Source organism: Gobius niger (assembly GCF_951799975.1).
Source record: "Gobius niger genome assembly, chromosome: 12".
NCBI classification, from domain to species: domain Eukaryota; kingdom Metazoa; phylum Chordata; class Actinopteri; order Gobiiformes; family Gobiidae; genus Gobius; species Gobius niger.
This window is the reverse complement of record NC_136863.1, coordinates 13,750,218-13,768,021: the sequence shown is the minus strand read 5'-3', so window position 1 is coordinate 13,768,021 and position 17,804 is coordinate 13,750,218. Positions and strand designations below refer to the sequence as shown.

The window sequence follows — 17,804 nt, the reverse complement described above, 5'->3', positions numbered from 1 at the left end:
CTTCTAAGTTCTGTCTTACCTGCCTCGTCTCATATTGTCAGATCCACCTTAAGAATTGGATTACCTGCATTGCTTCCATCTCTTCTGTGACAGCCACAGTGTCATGGCCCTGATGGCCGTTTACCACACAGAGCGCGCACAGAAACTGGTGGTCTGTGCGACAGTGAATCTCCAGGAGTTTGTTATGGCGCTCACAAAGAACTTTTTTGTTACTCGTCGAGGCTTGAACTAATTTATGTTTTTTAAGCGGTGGTACTTCATAGTGAGGCTTAACTACTTGCCCAACAGTTTAATTCTATAAAGATGCAGAAAACGTTTTTTTTTTTTTTTTTTTATTTCATTTAATCTTTATGAATAGGTACAATTGCAAAGAACTGAACAGGATGTTATGGGCCGAGTTGTGGATAAAGAAAAGAAAATGACTGAACTGAAAGAGGTTGCAAATTGTCTTCAGGTAAGTGATTTCCATACAATCTTAATATTGTATATAGCCTATAGCTATAAGCCTAGGTTATTTGTTACAGGTGTCACCCGTTACATACACATATGACTGTTGACTGTGACTGTGTTTGCACAAAAAGGACACTGCTTGGCAGGTTTGTGATGAGTTTCAACGCCTCTGTATGGAAAGCGTCTGTATGTATGCATCTGCCATGGATAAGAAAATCGCGGATGTCAGGGAAAAGGTTGGAAATGAAGAAAAGGCAGGACTGAATTGGATAAACACACAGCTTGGACAGCTAAGATTTGAAGTGTGTCAACTGAAGAAGAGGAACATACAGCTCACACAGCTTTTTCAAACAGAAGAACCCATCCAGTTTTTACAGGTACACATTTTCATGAACCATATTTCACCAAGTGTAATCATAAAATTATTATTATTAATGTGTTTTTATTCCAAAGGGTTACCAGGCCTTGGGCAGTCTTCCAGCATTTGATGATGTTCACACAAGAGACAAAAAGCTGACAGAGTTGGTGCGTAATCAAAAGGACAAGATGAAAAATTTAGCCGACAGAGAAAAATATGGATTATACCACAAAAAAGAAGGTTGCATGCCTTTCTTGACTTTCATTCTGTAGATATATATTGCACATAAAGTGATTGTCCTTTATTGTTCTTGACAGAAATATCTATGACAAAGAGCCTAGTTTGGCTTTCATCAAGACAGCACTTTGTGACCAAATATAAAAGTATGTTCAGTCTTTGCATAAATATGTTTTTGTTCCAATAAGGATTTAATTAAAATATATGTAATCTCTGTGCAGATCAAACATTGGATATAGATCCCAACACCGTCGCTGCATGTCTCTCATTGTCGTCATCAAACAAAGAGCTGTCATGGGGAGCGACTGACCAAGCACACCCCGACCACACTGGCAGGTTCACCTACTATCCCCAGGCCTTGTGCAAACAGGGCCTCACTGGTGACTCTTACTGGGAGGTGGAGTGGGATGGGGGCATTGTAGAAGTGGCTGTTTCCTATAGCAGCATTCAGAGAAAGGGCTCTGCCAATGATTGCTGCTTTGGCCACAATAATATGTCTTGGAAGTTAATATGTTGTTCATCTGGCTGCCGTTATTGGCACGATAAACTTGAAAGAGCCCGGATTCCACAAGTAACCTTCAACAGATTAGGTGTACGCCTCAACTATCAAGAGGGAATCCTGAGCTTCTACAGTGTTAATACCAGAGATGATGAGTTGAAATTACTCCATCAAAGTGAAGTTATCTTTACTGAACCATTGTATCCTGGGTTCAGCGTTGACATGGGTTCAACTTTAAAAATATGCACTATGTAAGAAAGGTCAGATTTCTCTGGCTTTAACAAAAATCAAAACTCTGAAAAGTAAAAGAAAGATGATTAAATATAAGATTATTATCAACCATTGTTTAACCACAGTTCCTTCCTTTTTTTTCTTTCTTTTTTAATTATCATGCATTGTGTCAAATGAGTTTACAATAAGTCAAATGAGTTTATTGAATGTATTTGGAGTGAGTTAAAAATGATTTGAAAATGATCTGCCTTATTCAATTACATAGGCTATTGACTACAGAATGCAGCGCCAGCGCTACAGTCAGTGCACTATCACACTTCATAAAATTGATTCAACAGAGTTTATGTAGGACTGCTCCATGGTGTTGTAGAACTTCAGGCAGGCTTTATACTGCAGTAGTTTCTCCGTAAGAGGACTGGCACCTATTGTCTTTCCCTGTACACTCAGGTCAAGGTACCTACAAAATATCAAACATTATTTATACATTATGAACACTGTAAGGGTTACATCATTTTTTTTCTCCAACTTTTACGTAGAAACAGAAAAGTTTTGTTGTAAACACCTGTGGGATATCCGCCAAAATACAAAGGTATTCACTGCCATAAGAGTGGCTAAAAGAAAGAAGAACCGTTCTAGATTCCCTTCATGCAAAACATTTGGGTAGAAATTACCTGTAAAAGTGAAACCCTTTCAGTTACATTGCAGTGATAGTGTTTTCTTTTGCACATGTAGCACGAACACATCAACACACATCAACATACCTCCTGAAACTAAGTAGGACAGCAGAATCATTCCTGTCCCAAGAAAACAGCCCCATCCATAGGACAGAGTGAGGAAGTGCAGGGAGATCCCTCTCATATGACGGGGAGTCAACTGGAAGGATATCATTGAACCTATAGAGCACAGTAACATACAAAATCGTGTATATTATATCTACAATCTCTTCCTATTTTCACATGGGTGTTAACAAGAAAGCAGTGTTTCATACTCACATGTTGGCGTCACCAGAGCTTCAGCAATACCTAGAAGGATGTATTGGGGAGCCAAGAAGTAACATGGCATTGAAGAGACCTGCAAGACCTTCCCAGAGAGAGTCTGCTCCACCAGAGGGTATGTTTTTCTCTGGAGTTCAGACAAACCTGCCAACAGCACCGACAGGGCGGCAAGAACATGGCCCAAAGCTAAAAGGTGAGGATGAATATGGAGGGATAGTAAGAGGGGCTGTACAATGGGGGTGTTATAGAAGTAAATACAGAGGGGAAAACAGGTTATAGACGTTATAAGAATAGTAGGTTATTCTGTGAGGAACCGCAAACAGATACATACTGATGACTTTGACTGGAGCCATGGCAGATTTTCCCATTGCGAGGTAACATGAGGTCACCAACTCAATGAGCGGGGCCAATAACAACAGAGGAAGGATGCTGATGACATTCATAACACCAATGGGCAAGAGAAGATCTCTCATATGAAGGTTTGAATTCATAGTTTGTATGTAGTAACTTGAAGGAATCTGTGAGGAAATAATAACTTTTTGGTTTTTTTGTTCAAAAAAAGCTACCATAATTTAACAGGTTCTTAAAAACACCAGTCAATTGTGTCTGTGTACCTGTGTGGTGCAGATTCTGTAGAACAGCTGAAGACCATAAAGAGGAAAAAGTCTTGCTAGGACTTTGACATTCTCTACATGTGTCTCGCTGTAACGTCCCCCATTGTTTTCTTTGGCACGGTCCAGCCAGGATGGGACTTCTCCGCTTATATGGCGATAGTGTATGCAGCACATCCTCAAGGAGTTTAAGAACACTCCCAGAGTCGTAAGCAGCGATCCACCTGTGATTACTAGCAGAATTAAGGGTATTATTACATGCATTATGCTATATTAGGGGAGGCAATTTGATGCTCAAAGGATTAGGATAGGCTTTATATTTTAGAAACACACAGGAGCACCACCTCATGACATCATCAGGAGGGATGCAAGTGTTTTGAGCTGTTGAGAATGAAATGGCAGGATCACTCAAACTTACATGACTGAACCAACCACAACTTCAGAAAGCATGTTTAGTGAAAGTGAACAAACTATACTGAATAACAATTCAAAGCTGTTCATTTGATCCTCTGATTGGGGAAATCACTTTTGGGACTTAAGATTCTCATAAATATTTTAGAGAAACATGCACTGCATAAAAGCTTTAAAAAAAACAGTTAGTTAAGCATTAATACAAGCTTTTTAAGTAAGTGGTTATTACAGACATCATGCTTTAGTGTACGTTTATGACACAGTACCTTTCTTTGGCTTGTAGGTGAGTTTGTTGCGCACCATGTGTATGGCAATGAGAGCCAGTAACACAGAAGTGAATGGGATGAGAAATCCCAGATTTCTGGCCACAGACTGTTGGATGTATGCTATGCCAAGGAAAACTATAGTGGAATTGAGATTGACCAACCAGTAGAACCTGTTAATAACAACAGAATAAGAAATCTGAAAGCATTTAAATAATAATGCCTGACATTGTAATATAATAATCACAGTCAATACAAGCAAGAAATAGAAACAAACTGTGGGCAAAGCACATACCAGTTGAAGAAAGACAGAAGCTGGTGCTGGTTGTAGCTCTGCAGGCTGTAGGCTCCCATAGGACAGAGTATAGCCCTAATACCACCAACGCCCAACACTGCAGCCAACAGGCCAGTGTAAAATAGGATCTGTTGCTCCCGTGGCTCAAGCTGGTGAGTGATGTGATGATTGTCGATGTAAAAATCTTCAAACGGGAATGCAACCACTGGGAGCATGGCGGTACCTTAGTAAGAGTAAGAGCAACAATATTTATTTAAGTTTTTAACACTAACAATGTGTTAACATTTTGAGTCAATGCAGTGTGTGAAAATTCTTACCAAAGAAATGAAAGAATGCACACAGGTAGAGGACTTTAGTTCTTCCTAAGCATGTTTCAGCAAACCACCCTACGAGGACAGGGGTCAATGTGCTGGCTCCTACAAAGACCAGGTTTACGGTTGCAGCAAGGTAGTTGTCATAGCCCAATTTAACAACGCAGAATAGAATCATATTGCACACAATCCCAAAAAATGTGAACCTTTCGCACAATTCTACAAGCAAGACACAGATGATAACTTGAAGTTTCCTGCGGGACCTCGCTGATGTCCTATGGTCAGGTAGTGGTGTCAGAGAGAGCTTGCGCACAGTTTTCTTGCTCTCAGACAGTCTCCGATAGTTTCTTTCCATATCAGTATCAGCTTAGCTTGTTGATAGGCTTTAGTAAGCCAAAATGCACCTTTGAATGAAAACAGTCTTTTCAATTCTCCAACTCCAACAGGGCTGTGTGGTCTCTCACCTAAGTGCAGACTGCCTTCATTGGTGACACACAGGATCACACACACCCACATCCTGCAAAGCATGTGCTGTTGACCAGCTTTATGCTAGTTAGTCATATTGTTGCTCAAAACTTAGACAATTCTTTCTACAAGAGCATATGCACTTGCGGGGCAGAAAAGGATAGGTCTATTCCTTTTAGCTATTGAAACCAAGCCATTTCAATAACTTTTGTTTATCTATATAGAATAACACCCCAATTTAGACCTTTATGACAGCTTGTAATGCAGTTAGGATAAAGGAAAGAAGAAAAATAAAGTAGGTTTCTGATTCAGATAACAAACACTCACTAAATGTCTCACCCAAATGTAAAAACAGACTCCCTGTGTGTTCATTTAGGCTGGACTGCTGCTGGTTATTAGAGGTTTTATGTTAAGTTTTATGTTGAGTGTGAGACTGAGGGCTCTCACAAACTGGTTTTAACTGGGTTAGAAATACAATCCCTATATCCCTAAACAAGTGCATTACACTGGCCATGTACAGTGCTGGGGAGAATACTTTAAAATTGTATTTAGTTACTGAAGCTACTTTGTCTAATCAGAGTACTGTATTCTGAATACTTCTAGAATACTTTCACATTGATTGTCATTATATTTATGTATAAATACGATGTATATTGCAAAAATGAAGACTAGGATTGTTGGGACACCTGTTATAAACTCACTAAGGGCATAGTAGCAGCAGATCACAGCATCATGTGACACATGTGCAGTGTTTGTATGAACTGTGGCACAAGGTGTTTTAAATCATTATTTTATATTAAGAGAAAAAACAGGTCAACATTAAAAGTTCTTTCTAATAATAATGTGCAATATGGAGCTACAATGTAATACTTGAGTACTGGGATGTATTCCCCCTTGACATTTGGAAAGTAGATGTATTCTTAATGCTCTCAAATGGAAATTCTATACCAGAATACAGTTACCGGTATTCAAAAGACATATTCTAAATACATGTATAGTTACTCCCCAACACTGGCAATATAAAGAGATGTTGTGATTCTGCTGCATGTTGCAGAGTTAAATATCACATTAACACTACTACATTAAATTATTATAAAGCATAGTTTGGGTTGATGAATTAAACAAAAGGTTATTGGGGTTGTTTATTTTTATTCAATTATTATTGCAGTACTCCCACAGGGACCCTGCTAGGCACCAGACTGGAAGCTGATTTCATTAAAAGCATTATGATCTGTTGTTTTTACATTGTTTGAAATTGTCCTCACTTCTTATAATTGAGGAGTGACAAATCAAAGAATGTAAGACTATATTCTTATATACACCTATGCGATCATTGCAGACCTAATTTATGTTATTATATTAAGACATCATCACACGCATAACTATTTTCTTTGCTATGTCACTGGGATGTATGTATCTCTATGATGTATCTGCGTGGTACCATGGTTACAGCGTCTATTGAAGCGTGGGGGCGTGCCGTGGTAAAGTAGTTGTTGTTAGCTCCAAAAAGTTAGCCTTACATTCACTCGTACCTTCAAGTCAAAGCAGACGCATGGTAATATTAATCATGGTCATGTAACGTGACATGTAAAAATACAATTGGCTTAATTTAACGTCTTTCGTGTTTAAGTTTGGCTGTGCTTTTTTGTGTTACGGTACTAGTAAGGTAGCCAGCTAGCTAACTGTTGCCAAAGTTGCTAACATTAGCGCCTGAGCTAACCTAAGTAACGTCAGGCGTTTGGCGTTAATAATTTGTAATGGCAGAAACCAACTAAAAAATGCATTTGGAAACAAATTCTTGTGATTAAATACTTGTCTGCATTGCATTTTCCAGTGTCTACAGTGCAGGAAGAATGTCGAGTCGTCCTGCTTTTGCACCGAACGGCTTCAGCTCAACGCCAGTGAAGAAGTCGTTGAAACGAGTGAAAGGCTTTTATCCACCGACTCCCTTGGATTTGGATGTTGGAGTCATTTCCGACGATGAGGATACTTTCTCTCTCCTGTCACCCATCTACCATGATAGTTTTGACAGTGTAGAGAACTTGAGTCAATCTAGTGGAAGGTCCTCACCAAAGGGGAGAAATACATCTTTGCTATCAGAGAGGTAAGTTATTAGTTAGTAAACTAAGGCGTACGCTATACTTTCATAAAGTAATGTAGTAATTAACCACTGTACTTGAAAGATGTGAGCTGCCAAAAACACGATCAGACCAGATGCTGAGTTCTGCTGTACCACTGACGACACCTCATCTCAGTGCGTGGGAACAGTGGCTTCTAAATAAAGCCAAAGAGGATCAGATCAAATCTGAAAAGAAAGCTGAGGAGGCAAGATATTTTTCATCTTCTAGACTTTGTCTTTATTTTGCTGTGTTTTATGGCATTTTATTAAATCATAACACTGTTTGTAATAGCATTTCGAAGAATAGTATTAGTCACATTGCTGATGGTTATTATTGTCCCGTTATTTAGGAGCGATTGCTTCAGGAACAAAAAATACAACAAGAAAAAGAGCACGAGGAAAAGGTTGTCATGATCAATCAAAGGATTCATGAATGGCTCACGATTAAAAGAGAACAGGTAATTCAATAACTTTTTGAAAGCACAAATTTAACACATGTATGTTATCTGTTATTGCATTTTTGTGAAATTCCATAGGAGAGGCAGGAACAACTTCTTAAACAAAGCAAAGAACAAGATGCCTTGAATATGCAGATGGAAAAGCAGAGAGAGATTGAACTGAAAGCACAAGAAAAGTATAAAGAATGGCTCCAAAAGAAAAATCAAGAAAAGGCAGAAAAACAAAGGAAACAAAAGGTAACAGGTTCCCTTTACGTAAAAATATAATTTGTTTAGGAAAGTCATGGTGACTACGTTGATCATAACGTCATAATATTTCTGTGGTGAAGGAGGAAGCTGCACTAAAAGAAGAGCAAGAAAAGGAACGACGCAGGATGGCAGAGGAAAGGTTCAAGGAATGGCTTCATCAGGCCAGTACAAAAAACATCGCTAACGCAAAATCAACTTGTACAAGTAAATATTCCCCCAAAGTCTGTCTCTAGCAAGTCATTTTTTAAGTTAGTATTGGAAACTGACAATTATTTTGTTTGCCACAGGTCCTTATGGAAATGCATACCCGTCACCCAGCTTTTACAACCCCATTCCTTGGAAGCCAATTCACATCCCACCTTCTGAAACTGTAAATAAGGCGAGTGACAGAAAAGTACAATCAAAGGGACAACGCAGTCTCAGTACTGTCTCGAGGCAAAAACATTCTGCTCAGTCACGACAGAGGAGATGACACCGCTCTATTGATTGTGGAACTGAATATACAGGCATCATGACCTTGCACAAGATTTTAATACATTATATTTTTTACACTGTTTCACTAATGTTGACCCAGCATGGCTTTTTATATTGGTGGTTACCGGTAGTTATTAAAAAAAGCAACTTCAGAGTTTCTAACGGCTTGTTTTTTCATTCTGTATAGGCACCTAAAGGCAACCATGAACAAACTATGAGTTTGGATACAAGCATATTTTTATATATAGCTAAATGATCTATTTTAATATGTGTCAGGCCATTATATTTTATTCTATATTAGTGAATCACAATACAGACGGCTGTACGACACAAAAGAACTATAGAAGCCAGACATCATTTTGCAAAATTCATGAAAAATGTTTCTATATGCTGAAATAGGATTCCGGCCCTGTGTGCTAAAATTGGTGTTATCCGCCGAATTTATTGACGACTAATATTAGTCATCCAAACCTGATATCTCTTAAGTAATTCTCAGCCTGGCTCAGAAGCGCACAACAGACGGTGGTTGGTGGTTACAGCCAAAGATAGAGCTGAGTCTGGCCCGGTCTAGAGGCTGTCACACTCACTCATTGTTTAGTGTGTCCAGCTGTGTCTTGTTCTGCTGTGGGCTGAGATGACGACAAGCACTAGTGGGGGTGGAGAGGCACAAGACTGATGCATATTCCGACTATCCATTTCTGCTCTACATCTCACACCAAGTCCTTAAAATTGAAGACAAGGTAAAACGATATTTCTTTGTTTACTTAATATGTGTATACAGTACTTGTGGTTCATTTTATTTCTTAAGTTGCTGGTAGGATTCTATTGTTCACAAGTACTGTAAAGAATGTTTGAGGTCAGCTAATAATGAGTATACATCTCACTGTGGTCCAAAGGGCGATTGATACGTCAAGTGTTTACTTTATTGAGTGATAAAACAGTGGGAGGTTGCTTGAAGATGTTGTATTGTATAGATACTCCCTTTTCAATAGTATTTTCTTTACTGCAGTCTATGTTTTCCAAGTAATTAATGTTTCATGACTTTATTCCTTTCCCCACCTTTTTCCAGGTTTCCAAGTATATGGTTACTCTTAATATCATATCCCCACGATGCAGTGGTGCAGTTGGGCCGGCGGTTGGAGAGCACATACTCAGGTAGTGGGCGTGCCTCTACTTTTCTAGAATGAAAGAGAGCTGCATAGTAGAGGGCAGCCAATGCCAGAGTCTAAAGGGCACAACTACAGCACTAACCATAGAAATACAAACAAGCCCAACAGAATGAAAAGCAGCAATAGCAACTAATAGATTTTTTGTATTTTGACAGTTTTTGTAATATCTCTTTTGACTTTTTTTAGAAGCTTACTTTTAATCTTGCTTCATGCTTCAAATTCTTCTATTCTGGCTGGAGCACAACACATTTTATTATTTCTACAAAATAAAACACAAAGATATGACTTTAAATATAGATTTTTTTTCGTTACACAACTCAAAAAGAATGAGTTCAGTTGTTCAGGTCTGTGCGTCAAGGCTGGATGTATTTTGTTGAACAGTTTTCCTTCACTATGCAGTCTGCTGATCTGGAGATTGAGGACTCGTTTGACTTCCTCTTTAAAATCATCCTGGTCGGAGATTCCAATGTTGGAAAAACCTGTGTGGTGCGAAGCTTCAAGTCTGGAATATTTATTGAGAAGCAGCAAAATACTATTGGAGTTGACTTCACTGTTCGCACTCTGAACATTGATGGGAAAAAAATCAAGGTATGGGCTGCATATATATGTACTTGTAATGTTTAATACGTTCTCATAGTTTATGCCTATTTGCTTTTTGAGTGTTTGTCAAGGTCATATATTATGCATTATTCAGGCTTTTTATGTGGACAATTCAAGTGTTTTACAACTATATATGGCAGCCATCCCCAAAGTCCAGTGCCCTGCGCCGCCCCCTTACTGATCCCAAAGCTCCCATGGGTCTCCAACATTATAAATTCCCTCTTTTTTTAAGAATATATTATGATGTTTGGAGATGGTTCCCCAGGCACTGCACTACAGTTGCCCACTGCTCCTTACAGATTCCCCCAGTGGCATGGAAGGATGGATCAAATGCAGAAGACAAATTTCCCTAGGGGGACAATAAAGTAATAATAATAATTGTATATAATACTCAAAATACTAAAACTAATACTAAAATCCTTTTAAAACTGCTTATTTCAATATGAATCATGTGTGGACAACATTTGGAGTCCCCACTTTGGGAATTACTGATATATGAATAAAAATGTAGTAATGCAGCCCTCACATAAATGTGACATTGACAAATTTGACCATTTCTTCATTGCAGTTGCAGGTGTGGGACACAGCTGGTCAGGAGCGTTTCCGAACCATCACTCAGAGTTACTACCGCAGCGCTCACGGGGCCATGGTGGCCTATGATATCACACGGCAGTCGACATTTGAATCGGTTTCTCACTGGATCAGGGAGGTGGAGCAATACGGGGCTGCCAGTGTTGTACTCATACTAATAGGTATGTAGCTATTTGGAAATGCTCATTTCAACAAACCTCACTTTTTTCAGTTTTGTTTAAGTATGCTATAATTATTTAAATTTGCAGGCAACAAGGCAGATCTCCAAGCCAACAGACAGGTGTTGTTTGAAGATGCATGTACACTTGCGGAGAAACATGGGGTGCTGGCTGCTCTGGAGACCTCGGCCAAAGAGGCTCAGAACGTTGAGGCCGCCTTCGTTCTCATGGCCAGAGAGCTGATGGCAAGGAACGGTATGACAGCCATAGATGAGATTTCTCTGGAGGCTCCTCAGTTAACGTTGAATAGCTCTCATCCAGTCCGGGACACATTGGCTCCTGACAAAAGCTGTAGATGCTGAGGTGCCACTACAAACAACACGGGCATGACTTTGACAGAAGTACATCCATCCTTTATATTCAAATGACTGTGAAAAGATGCACATTTATCCTTAGGTTTATGTCTGGTACTATGTGGAACTGTTTACAGACCATAGACTGAGAAGAAATCTCAAGACATCTGTAGAAACATACACAAAATGCAGCACTATGGGTTCACTTTCTGGTTCACCTTTATTAAATATGGCTTGAACTAGACTTTTAAAAACTGGATCAATTATTTTGCTACATGTTACAAATATATTGTAACATACATTAAATCTTATTCATTGCTTTTAACGGATAAACAGCACCCCGGTTTTACCTGTGTATGCAGTGAAATATATATTTCCTTACAATTATCCACTGCAATGGTTTAATGCACTTTTTTGTTTAAAATAAGGCAATTGTTTATCAAAGTAAAAAAATAGAACTGACCTGTTGTATTGTATAAAACTTGTTAATAAAATGCACTCCGTGCAACAATGCCTGTCAGCCTTTCAAATTCTGCTATTACATGTAAAAACAATTAAAAATGATGTACTAGCACAAAAACAATCATTATAGCCGCATCATTCTTATGACAGTTCATATAAAACAAACAGGCTGAAGACATTATTCTAGAGGCCATTCTTCTTGCTGAAACACTAGCTCCACTGCCTCTTTGACATCATTAACCACAAAAGATGGTTGTGTAAGGCTGGGATCAAAACGGAAGTCCCTGTGGCCATGAAAGATCTTCTGTTCAGTAACCGTTTCAGAGGGGCCTGCGGGTAGCTCCTCCTGATCTTTGCTGTACACTCCTGTGCACACCAAAATGGAGCTGCACCCCTCTGGGTGAATATCATCTGCTTCACCTTGTCCTGATGAGGAGACAGACTCTGTGGGGGAATCCATCCCGCCTTTGGCCTGAATCTGTACTTTGGCTTTGTGAGATGTCTGGAGGTAACGGTTGTATAGGTTTGCACCATATATGTCAGCCATTGGATTGTCACTGTAAATGACAAAGTGTAGGTTATACATGGTTAGATGAGAGCAATGAGCATGTTAAGTTGGAACTCTATGACTTACCCTATAGCATAAAATCTCTTGACTGGTGTGGTCCATCCGAGTTTCTGAGCCTGTTGTCTAATCAGCAACTCTGCATAGTTGTAGGTCACAACACTTGGTTTGCCAATGAGGGCTTCATATTTCAAATCACATCCTGTGATTTTCTTATACAAATTTTCCAAACACACCAGGAACATGCCATGCCCAAACCTGTAACACATGTGTAATACTAAATGGAAAGAGAGCATTTAATATTTTACATGTACGCGTCTGATCTATCACACCTGGGGTTCTTGGCTTCTGCCATCCACAGGAGGTCCATGTTACAGGCCAGGACAGGGATGTGGGGGTATTGTACTGCATTCCAGTTGTTGTCAGGGTCGCCATTAGTGAGGAGCACATCAACAATAAGCTGCAGGTTTGTTTCCCATCTGACAGGCTCACCAAATAAAATCACAGCTACAAAATAAAACACACGACAGAGGGGTTAGCACGTAATAAGTATAGAAATCTTACAGTGTTGGTGGGATAATGTACCATCTATTTTTCGCAGCCCTTTGGTGGGTGGTATCTGCAAAAGTAGACATTAAAAAACATTTTACAGAGCGTTGCTATACAAACAGGTTTTACCATTATCACAAACATACCGTGTCTTTAGGTCGTCTATCGTGATCCACAACATCTAGTAATGGATAGGCCTCTCTGAGCATGTCTATAGTAATAACATCTTCAAAACCCAGACTACAGGGGAGTTGTGTTAAAGAATAAAGAAGCATTAGGTGCAACATTAAATTTTAAAGTTAATTTATCTCCACATTTAGATGCAGTATTATAAAAGATGTATAGCAAACGCATACAGGGCTGTTGAAGGGAACAAAGTTTAAAAAGTCTAACTGATAACACTGAATGTGGAAACATCACTGAACAAACATGGCTTGAAATGTTTAAGATCAACATTAGTTTAGGCAGGATACTTGTGGGCCACCTCCTTAACAGGACCTTGACCAGACACAAGCACACACATCTTATGGAACTGGGTAAACATCCGCAAAGGACTGTGAGACAGCATCACCTGGTCTGGGGAAACCTGGGGGAACAAAAAAGACAGGAAGTATTGGACTGGAACTGCAACTGGAAGTATTAACAATAATCATGATATCAAATTTATTACCTCTGTCTCCAAAATTTGTGACAGGTGCTCAGCCTTTGTCTGCCTCATGCAGTTCCCAGCATTAGTAACAAACACCACAGGCACCTTGTATTTTCCACTGTGATCCACCAGTTTCCTAAAGCATTGCTTAGCTGCAGGAATTGGAGTCCTGCCTCGAACCAGCACCCCGTCGATATCAAAGAGGAGCCCAAAAGGACTGGGGCCCTAAGTTCAAAGTTCACGGATAGGTACATTTTTCACATTTCAATCAGAATATGTACACACATACCTCGCTATACTCTCGTGAAAATAACGCGGACTTGTTTACATGGTTTGCCCCCTTATAGCCGGTCTGCAGTTTCCAACCGGCTTTCAACAGCTTCAACCTTTGCATTTTTGGTACTTTGTAGAAGCAGGGAGGTATAAACTTCTACACAAAAGTCAAAACGCTTGCTTCAGTCAACCTCGTAGTGGCTTAACTATTATGGTGAACTATAAGGAATCCTCATGTTGATTAATCTCAGTCAGACACAACACTGAGACAGAACAGTCCGTTTTCATTTTCAATCCAGTCCAAACGGGACAGCATTGAAGGTTGTGTACATAGTGATTTGCGCATGCGCACTACTGTGGAGTGCGTTAAATCCCGGACGTGACGTGACTCTGGTCTACAAAACATTAACAGTCAAATCTATATATTTCTATGAGTCAAATGTACATGAATGTGACTGAGGTCGACTTGTACTTTTAGATTATTTATTGTACTATGGGTATTTCTATCAATATTGAACAGATTTACAACGCATATTTCAATAATTTAGTTCAATAAATTGTCACCCCTTGCATCTTGGGGGAGAATCAGAAACTCAGCCTTAAAGATAATATTTTTTGGAAAAATGTTAACATTGTGGTTTGACTCTTTCGGCTTATAATTGATTGCTTAGTTGAAACCACAACAACTTTTTTTTTTTAATTATTTATTGATAAAACACAATGAAAAACAAATACATTAGTAATAAGAACTACCACACAACTATTAACAAACTCCTTGTATAAAAAGAACAAATGTGTATATTGAAAAACACAGTGATTAGCTAAAACGCAGTTCATTTTCCAGTCCGTAGATCTTGGCCTTCAGTGTCATAAGCTCACCCTGAACTTTTTTTGTTCTGGTGTTGGTCTGGCGTACTTCATGGAGTATTGCTAAATCCTGGTTAGGTCCAACATTCAATGTTACCTGAAACAAATGCACATAAAAAAAAGAAAAGGTTTATTTGAAAAAAATGTATAAAAAATAACTCTAAACAATCAAGCTTCGCACAAACCTTGAGAAGCTGTTTTTCCACATCTTTAAGTTTCTGCCTGAGATGCTTCAGGTCTGTCTTGAATCCTTCTACTTCCATTACTCTTCTTTTCTCCAAAGCCTCATAACGTTGGGTCATGAGCTGAAGACGTTTGGCCATTTTATCGGAACGCTCCTATACATACACAATATTTTATTTTATTTTTTGATAAAAGAGAAGCAACACACACCAAACATTCTAGAGATGCAGATGTTGAGGAAAATCCCCAGTATTCAAAAAAAGCTGCATAGCCGATGTCCAAAGGTGTATTTAATTGAAGATAACGCTTCAGCAGCGCCTTCTTCAGATCATTTTTTCTTACTTGAACCACAGTGCATATATTTATAATTTTTAACACAATGAGGAGAAAATGTACTGAGTTAATATATCTACCGTGAATATTTCTCTGCCCACATCACCTTCCTCTCTGATTTGAGCCAGTTCTGTCTCAAGAGTAATACATTGCTCTCTAAACATCTCTGCCAGACGATGGGCTTGTTTTAGATCTTCCTGTAATGCCTATGGAATAAGCGTGAGTGCACATTTAATTAAATAAATCTTTTTGAGTATAAATCTTCTCATTCTTTACCTTGACTTCCTCCTTTTCCTTATGTGCTTGTTGAGGCCGGTGCTCAAGAACAGCTATACTGCTGGTGGGCTGCCATGGTCTGCTCAGCTCAGGAACAGCAGTGGGGCTTGGTTTTCTCATTCGATGGTGGCAAGAATCCATCTCTCGCAGAAGCTTGTCTTTCTCAGCCATCCAGCTCTTCTCAAGAGCACGTGTGTCAAACTTTAACTGTAGGAAATCTCTAGTGCTGTCATACAGCAGGTTCTGTGTTTGTTGCAACCTGTTCAAGATGACATAATTAACCCGGTGATTTTACAGCCATCTGTTTATAAAGACATTTTATTGCTGGGTTCCTCCCAGGACCAGCAATTGATATTCTACATCTCAAACAATCGATAATATCTGTGTAGGCTCTCAGTCTTAAAGGAGTTGTCCAGCTTCAATGAAGGTTCTTGAGTCATCTTCTGTACTCTGTAGTTGAAGTCTCAAACGTCTCGCCTCTCATCCAAAAGGCTTTGTCAGCGAACTAAGATTCAGCTCAGCTGACGAAGCCTTTTGGATTAGAGGTGAAACGTTCGAGAATTCAACTGCAGAGTACAGAAGATGAATCAAGAACCTTCATTGCATAATAGATAATGTACAAAACAAAAGCCTAATTATTTACTGTAAAAACAACCCCATTATGTTCATTGTATGTCGTGCAAAACATACTTGTCAGATAAAGCAGATACACGCTCGTGGTCTCTCTGTTGTTGTGCTTGTGCCTCTTCGGTTTGAATCCGTCTATCTTCAAGCAGAGATTCCACCTGCTCTTTCGCCAGTCGAGTTTGTTCTTCCATCTGAGCTTGCAGTGCCTCCACCTAGAAATACACCATGAATGTACATTGAAATACAGCCAACTGATATGTGTTTAAATGTTTAATAGTAAAAGCAAACATCAAAATCTACGTTTCATGATACCTGTAGTAACAATGTCTCATTGTCATTCTTGTATTGTTCCAGACCTTCATCTCTAACACCGTTTGCAGTTCTGGTCTTCCTACTACTTTCTGTTTTCATGAACAAAGCATTCATTATAAGCAGCATTTTATTAGTTGGAAATTTTGGACGGAAATTCAAACCTTTTTTGCTCACGGCAGGCCTTAATTTGGGTGGTCTGAGTCTTAAACTTTCTTCCAAGGTGGACTCTGGAATTTTCTGTTTGATAGAAACCTGATACATATTGTTCATGATTTAAAACCAAGTAGATTGCATACTGTTTGATTGTGTGAGTGAAAAAAGATAAAATACTTTGTGTGGTGGTTCACGGTGGAAATATGTAATTTCGCCTGCATCAGGACCCACAAGAGCAAGAAGGTGTTGGATTTTCTTCCTATCCTCCAACTCTCTGTGTAGAAAAAATAATGAATCAATAGTGTACCATTGTGCATTATAACAATGTGAAAAACAAACCTGATCTTCAGTCGATCATTTTCTGCATAAAGTCGTAATGATTGTTCCCGTTCTTGGAATAGGTACACTTGCATATCACTCAAAGCATTCTGTAGCTGGGCTATCTCTCCTTCACGTTGCCGCAGTTCCCACTGTAGTTTATGCTGGAAACACATTGGGCTGAGTACATGCAGTACATTTTCCCTGATAATAAAATCACAATTGTGTCTCTCACTTGGTCTTCTGTGACGCTTTTGTACTTCCCCAACATCTGCAGCAGCTCCTCATGTTCACAGTCAAACTGTGCGATCTTCTGTCTGTAGAATTCTAACAGCTCCCTGGACGGTCGCAGGTAGGCCAGGCGCTCATGAACTGAAGGGAGTGGAGAGTCTGGCTCTTTACCAGGTGTGTGCACATGTCCCCTATAAAAGTACACACAAGTAATTAGTTTGAGGAAGACATTCAAAGACCACATGCAACATTCTTAAAGCTTACCTGTAGGACGCAACACCTTTTGTTGGAGATCCCATTTTAGGCTGTAAAAAGCATTGTAAATACAGTACATTAGCATAGACGTAGACACTGCAAATACAAAAGAACGTGAAGCCTACAATCTTCACTTGAGTTGATTTTCACTCAAGTTAGACATGCACGTGCCTCACCTGCTTTGTTAAGATAATTTGCTGTAACTACGTGTAAATTTCGCTTCTTTGGTTGATCTTTACTGACCTGTTGGAGTTTGTTTACCGCTTCGTTGTTCGTAACTGCAGTTTAAAACCCGGAAGTATCCGCCCCCTTTTCTTCTTCTTCTTCTTCTAGAAAAATCGAAGGTGCCTGATAATTTAAACGGTATGACCCCGAGTGGTAGCATGAAAGTAAACTTCATGGGGGAAAAGAGGCTGTAATACATCATACTTTGATTAATGTCTGGAAATTTTTA

At 39.2% G+C, this 17,804-nt stretch overlaps 6 protein-coding genes across 8 annotated transcripts; 3 read left to right on the top strand and 3 right to left on the bottom strand.

The window, feature by feature from the left end:
* The first annotated feature begins 343 nt into the window (after positions 1-343).
* On the top strand, positions 344-1,910 carry LOC306970957 (neoverrucotoxin subunit alpha-like). Its single transcript, XM_079567054.1, has 5 exons — positions 344-454; positions 582-827; positions 904-1,048; positions 1,126-1,191; positions 1,267-1,910. Exons 1-5 carry the CDS (start codon positions 389-391, stop codon positions 1,797-1,799), a joined length of 1,056 nt encoding a protein of 351 aa, XP_079423180.1. The 5' UTR covers positions 344-388; the 3' UTR covers positions 1,800-1,910.
* Positions 1,911-1,958: 48 nt separating this feature from the next.
* slc15a5 (solute carrier family 15 member 5) lies at positions 1,959-5,210 on the bottom strand. Its single transcript, XM_079567965.1, has 9 exons — positions 4,668-5,210; positions 4,351-4,573; positions 4,059-4,228; positions 3,385-3,614; positions 3,102-3,288; positions 2,768-2,956; positions 2,537-2,668; positions 2,338-2,446; positions 1,959-2,232 (listed from the first exon to the last, which is right to left on the bottom strand). The coding sequence occupies exons 1-9, from the start codon at positions 5,014-5,016 to the stop codon at positions 2,094-2,096; spliced, it is 1,728 nt and encodes a 575-aa protein (XP_079424091.1). The 5' UTR covers positions 5,017-5,210; the 3' UTR covers positions 1,959-2,093.
* A 1,665-nt stretch (positions 5,211-6,875) lies between these two features.
* ccdc34 (coiled-coil domain containing 34) lies at positions 6,876-8,582 on the top strand. The gene is made up of 6 exons (XM_079568156.1): positions 6,876-7,230; positions 7,310-7,451; positions 7,596-7,703; positions 7,782-7,940; positions 8,033-8,156; positions 8,240-8,582. Exons 1-6 carry the CDS (start codon positions 6,980-6,982, stop codon positions 8,422-8,424), a joined length of 969 nt encoding a protein of 322 aa, XP_079424282.1. The 5' UTR covers positions 6,876-6,979; the 3' UTR covers positions 8,425-8,582.
* Positions 8,583-9,152: 570 nt separating this feature from the next.
* Positions 9,153-11,632, top strand: rab19 (RAB19, member RAS oncogene family). Of its 2 annotated transcripts, none has more exons than XM_079568079.1 (4): positions 9,153-9,581; positions 9,995-10,183; positions 10,770-10,947; positions 11,035-11,632. In XM_079568079.1, the coding sequence occupies exons 1-4, from the start codon at positions 9,537-9,539 to the stop codon at positions 11,304-11,306; spliced, it is 684 nt and encodes a 227-aa protein (XP_079424205.1). In that variant the 5' UTR covers positions 9,153-9,536; the 3' UTR covers positions 11,307-11,632. The 2 variants fall into 2 exon arrangements, with proteins under 2 accessions (XP_079424205.1, XP_079424204.1); XM_079568078.1 differs by having other exon boundaries at positions 9,159-9,581; positions 10,764-10,947.
* A 63-nt stretch (positions 11,633-11,695) lies between these two features.
* On the bottom strand, positions 11,696-14,114 carry hdhd5 (haloacid dehalogenase like hydrolase domain containing 5). The gene is made up of 8 exons (XM_079568021.1): positions 13,812-14,114; positions 13,544-13,747; positions 13,347-13,459; positions 13,020-13,113; positions 12,910-12,943; positions 12,657-12,831; positions 12,394-12,582; positions 11,696-12,316 (listed from the first exon to the last, which is right to left on the bottom strand). The coding sequence occupies exons 1-8, from the start codon at positions 13,914-13,916 to the stop codon at positions 11,938-11,940; spliced, it is 1,293 nt and encodes a 430-aa protein (XP_079424147.1). The 5' UTR covers positions 13,917-14,114; the 3' UTR covers positions 11,696-11,937.
* A 440-nt stretch (positions 14,115-14,554) lies between these two features.
* On the bottom strand, positions 14,555-17,644 carry ccdc77 (coiled-coil domain containing 77). 2 transcript variants are annotated; one of them, XM_079567993.1, is made up of 12 exons: positions 17,594-17,644; positions 17,360-17,400; positions 17,100-17,286; positions 16,886-17,028; positions 16,724-16,820; positions 16,555-16,645; positions 16,394-16,482; positions 16,145-16,293; positions 15,455-15,713; positions 15,259-15,384; positions 14,848-15,000; positions 14,555-14,759 (listed from the first exon to the last, which is right to left on the bottom strand). In XM_079567993.1, exons 2-12 carry the CDS (start codon positions 17,392-17,394, stop codon positions 14,613-14,615), a joined length of 1,476 nt encoding a protein of 491 aa, XP_079424119.1. In that variant the 5' UTR covers positions 17,395-17,400; positions 17,594-17,644; the 3' UTR covers positions 14,555-14,612. The 2 variants fall into 2 exon arrangements, with proteins under 2 accessions (XP_079424119.1, XP_079424120.1); XM_079567994.1 differs by lacking the exon at positions 15,259-15,384.
* Between the last annotated feature and the right edge of the window lie 160 nt (positions 17,645-17,804).

Excerpts from the sequence above, each read along its gene's own strand:
- rab19 (XM_079568078.1), top strand. The coding sequence starts at position 9,537 with ATGCAGTGGTGCAGTTGGGCCGGCGGTTGGAGAGCACATACTCAG. Across the intron at positions 9,582-9,994 it reads GTTGGAGAGCACATACTCAG|TCTGCTGATCTGGAGATTGA; the intron begins GTAGTGGGCGTG and ends TTCACTATGCAG. Across the intron at positions 10,184-10,763 it reads TTGATGGGAAAAAAATCAAG|TTGCAGGTGTGGGACACAGC; the intron begins GTATGGGCTGCA and ends TCTTCATTGCAG.
- slc15a5 (XM_079567965.1), bottom strand. The coding sequence starts at position 5,016 with ATGGAAAGAAACTATCGGAGACTGTCTGAGAGCAAGAAAACTGTGCGC. Across the intron at positions 2,447-2,536 it reads GTCCTACTTAGTTTCAGGAG|GTAATTTCTACCCAAATGTT; the intron begins GTATGTTGATGT and ends TCACTTTTACAG. Across the intron at positions 2,233-2,337 it reads TTTTGGCGGATATCCCACAG|GTACCTTGACCTGAGTGTAC; the intron begins GTGTTTACAACA and ends GATATTTTGTAG.
- hdhd5 (XM_079568021.1), bottom strand. The coding sequence starts at position 13,916 with ATGCAAAGGTTGAAGCTGTTGAAAGCCGGTTGGAAACTGCAGACCGGC. Across the intron at positions 12,832-12,909 it reads AGGGCTGCGAAAAATAGATG|CTGTGATTTTATTTGGTGAG; the intron begins GTACATTATCCC and ends TTTATTTTGTAG. Across the intron at positions 12,317-12,393 it reads AAGAGATTTTATGCTATAGG|TGACAATCCAATGGCTGACA; the intron begins GTAAGTCATAGA and ends TGTCATTTACAG.
- ccdc77 (XM_079567993.1), bottom strand. The coding sequence starts at position 17,394 with ATGGGATCTCCAACAAAAGGTGTTGCGTCCTACAG. Across the intron at positions 17,029-17,099 it reads AAAGCGTCACAGAAGACCAA|CATAAACTACAGTGGGAACT; the intron begins GTGAGAGACACA and ends ATGTGTTTCCAG. Across the intron at positions 15,001-15,258 it reads TGGGCAGAGAAATATTCACG|GAGCGTTCCGATAAAATGGC; the intron begins GTAGATATATTA and ends GTGTATGTATAG.
- ccdc34 (XM_079568156.1), top strand. The coding sequence starts at position 6,980 with ATGTCGAGTCGTCCTGCTTTTGCACCGAACGGCTTCAGCTCAACGCCA. Across the intron at positions 7,452-7,595 it reads CTGAAAAGAAAGCTGAGGAG|GAGCGATTGCTTCAGGAACA; the intron begins GCAAGATATTTT and ends CCCGTTATTTAG. Across the intron at positions 8,157-8,239 it reads CGCAAAATCAACTTGTACAA|GTCCTTATGGAAATGCATAC; the intron begins GTAAATATTCCC and ends TGTTTGCCACAG.
- LOC306970957 (XM_079567054.1), top strand. The coding sequence starts at position 389 with ATGGGCCGAGTTGTGGATAAAGAAAAGAAAATGACTGAACTGAAAGAG. Across the intron at positions 1,049-1,125 it reads ATTATACCACAAAAAAGAAG|AAATATCTATGACAAAGAGC; the intron begins GTTGCATGCCTT and ends TGTTCTTGACAG. Across the intron at positions 1,192-1,266 it reads CTTTGTGACCAAATATAAAA|ATCAAACATTGGATATAGAT; the intron begins GTATGTTCAGTC and ends ATCTCTGTGCAG.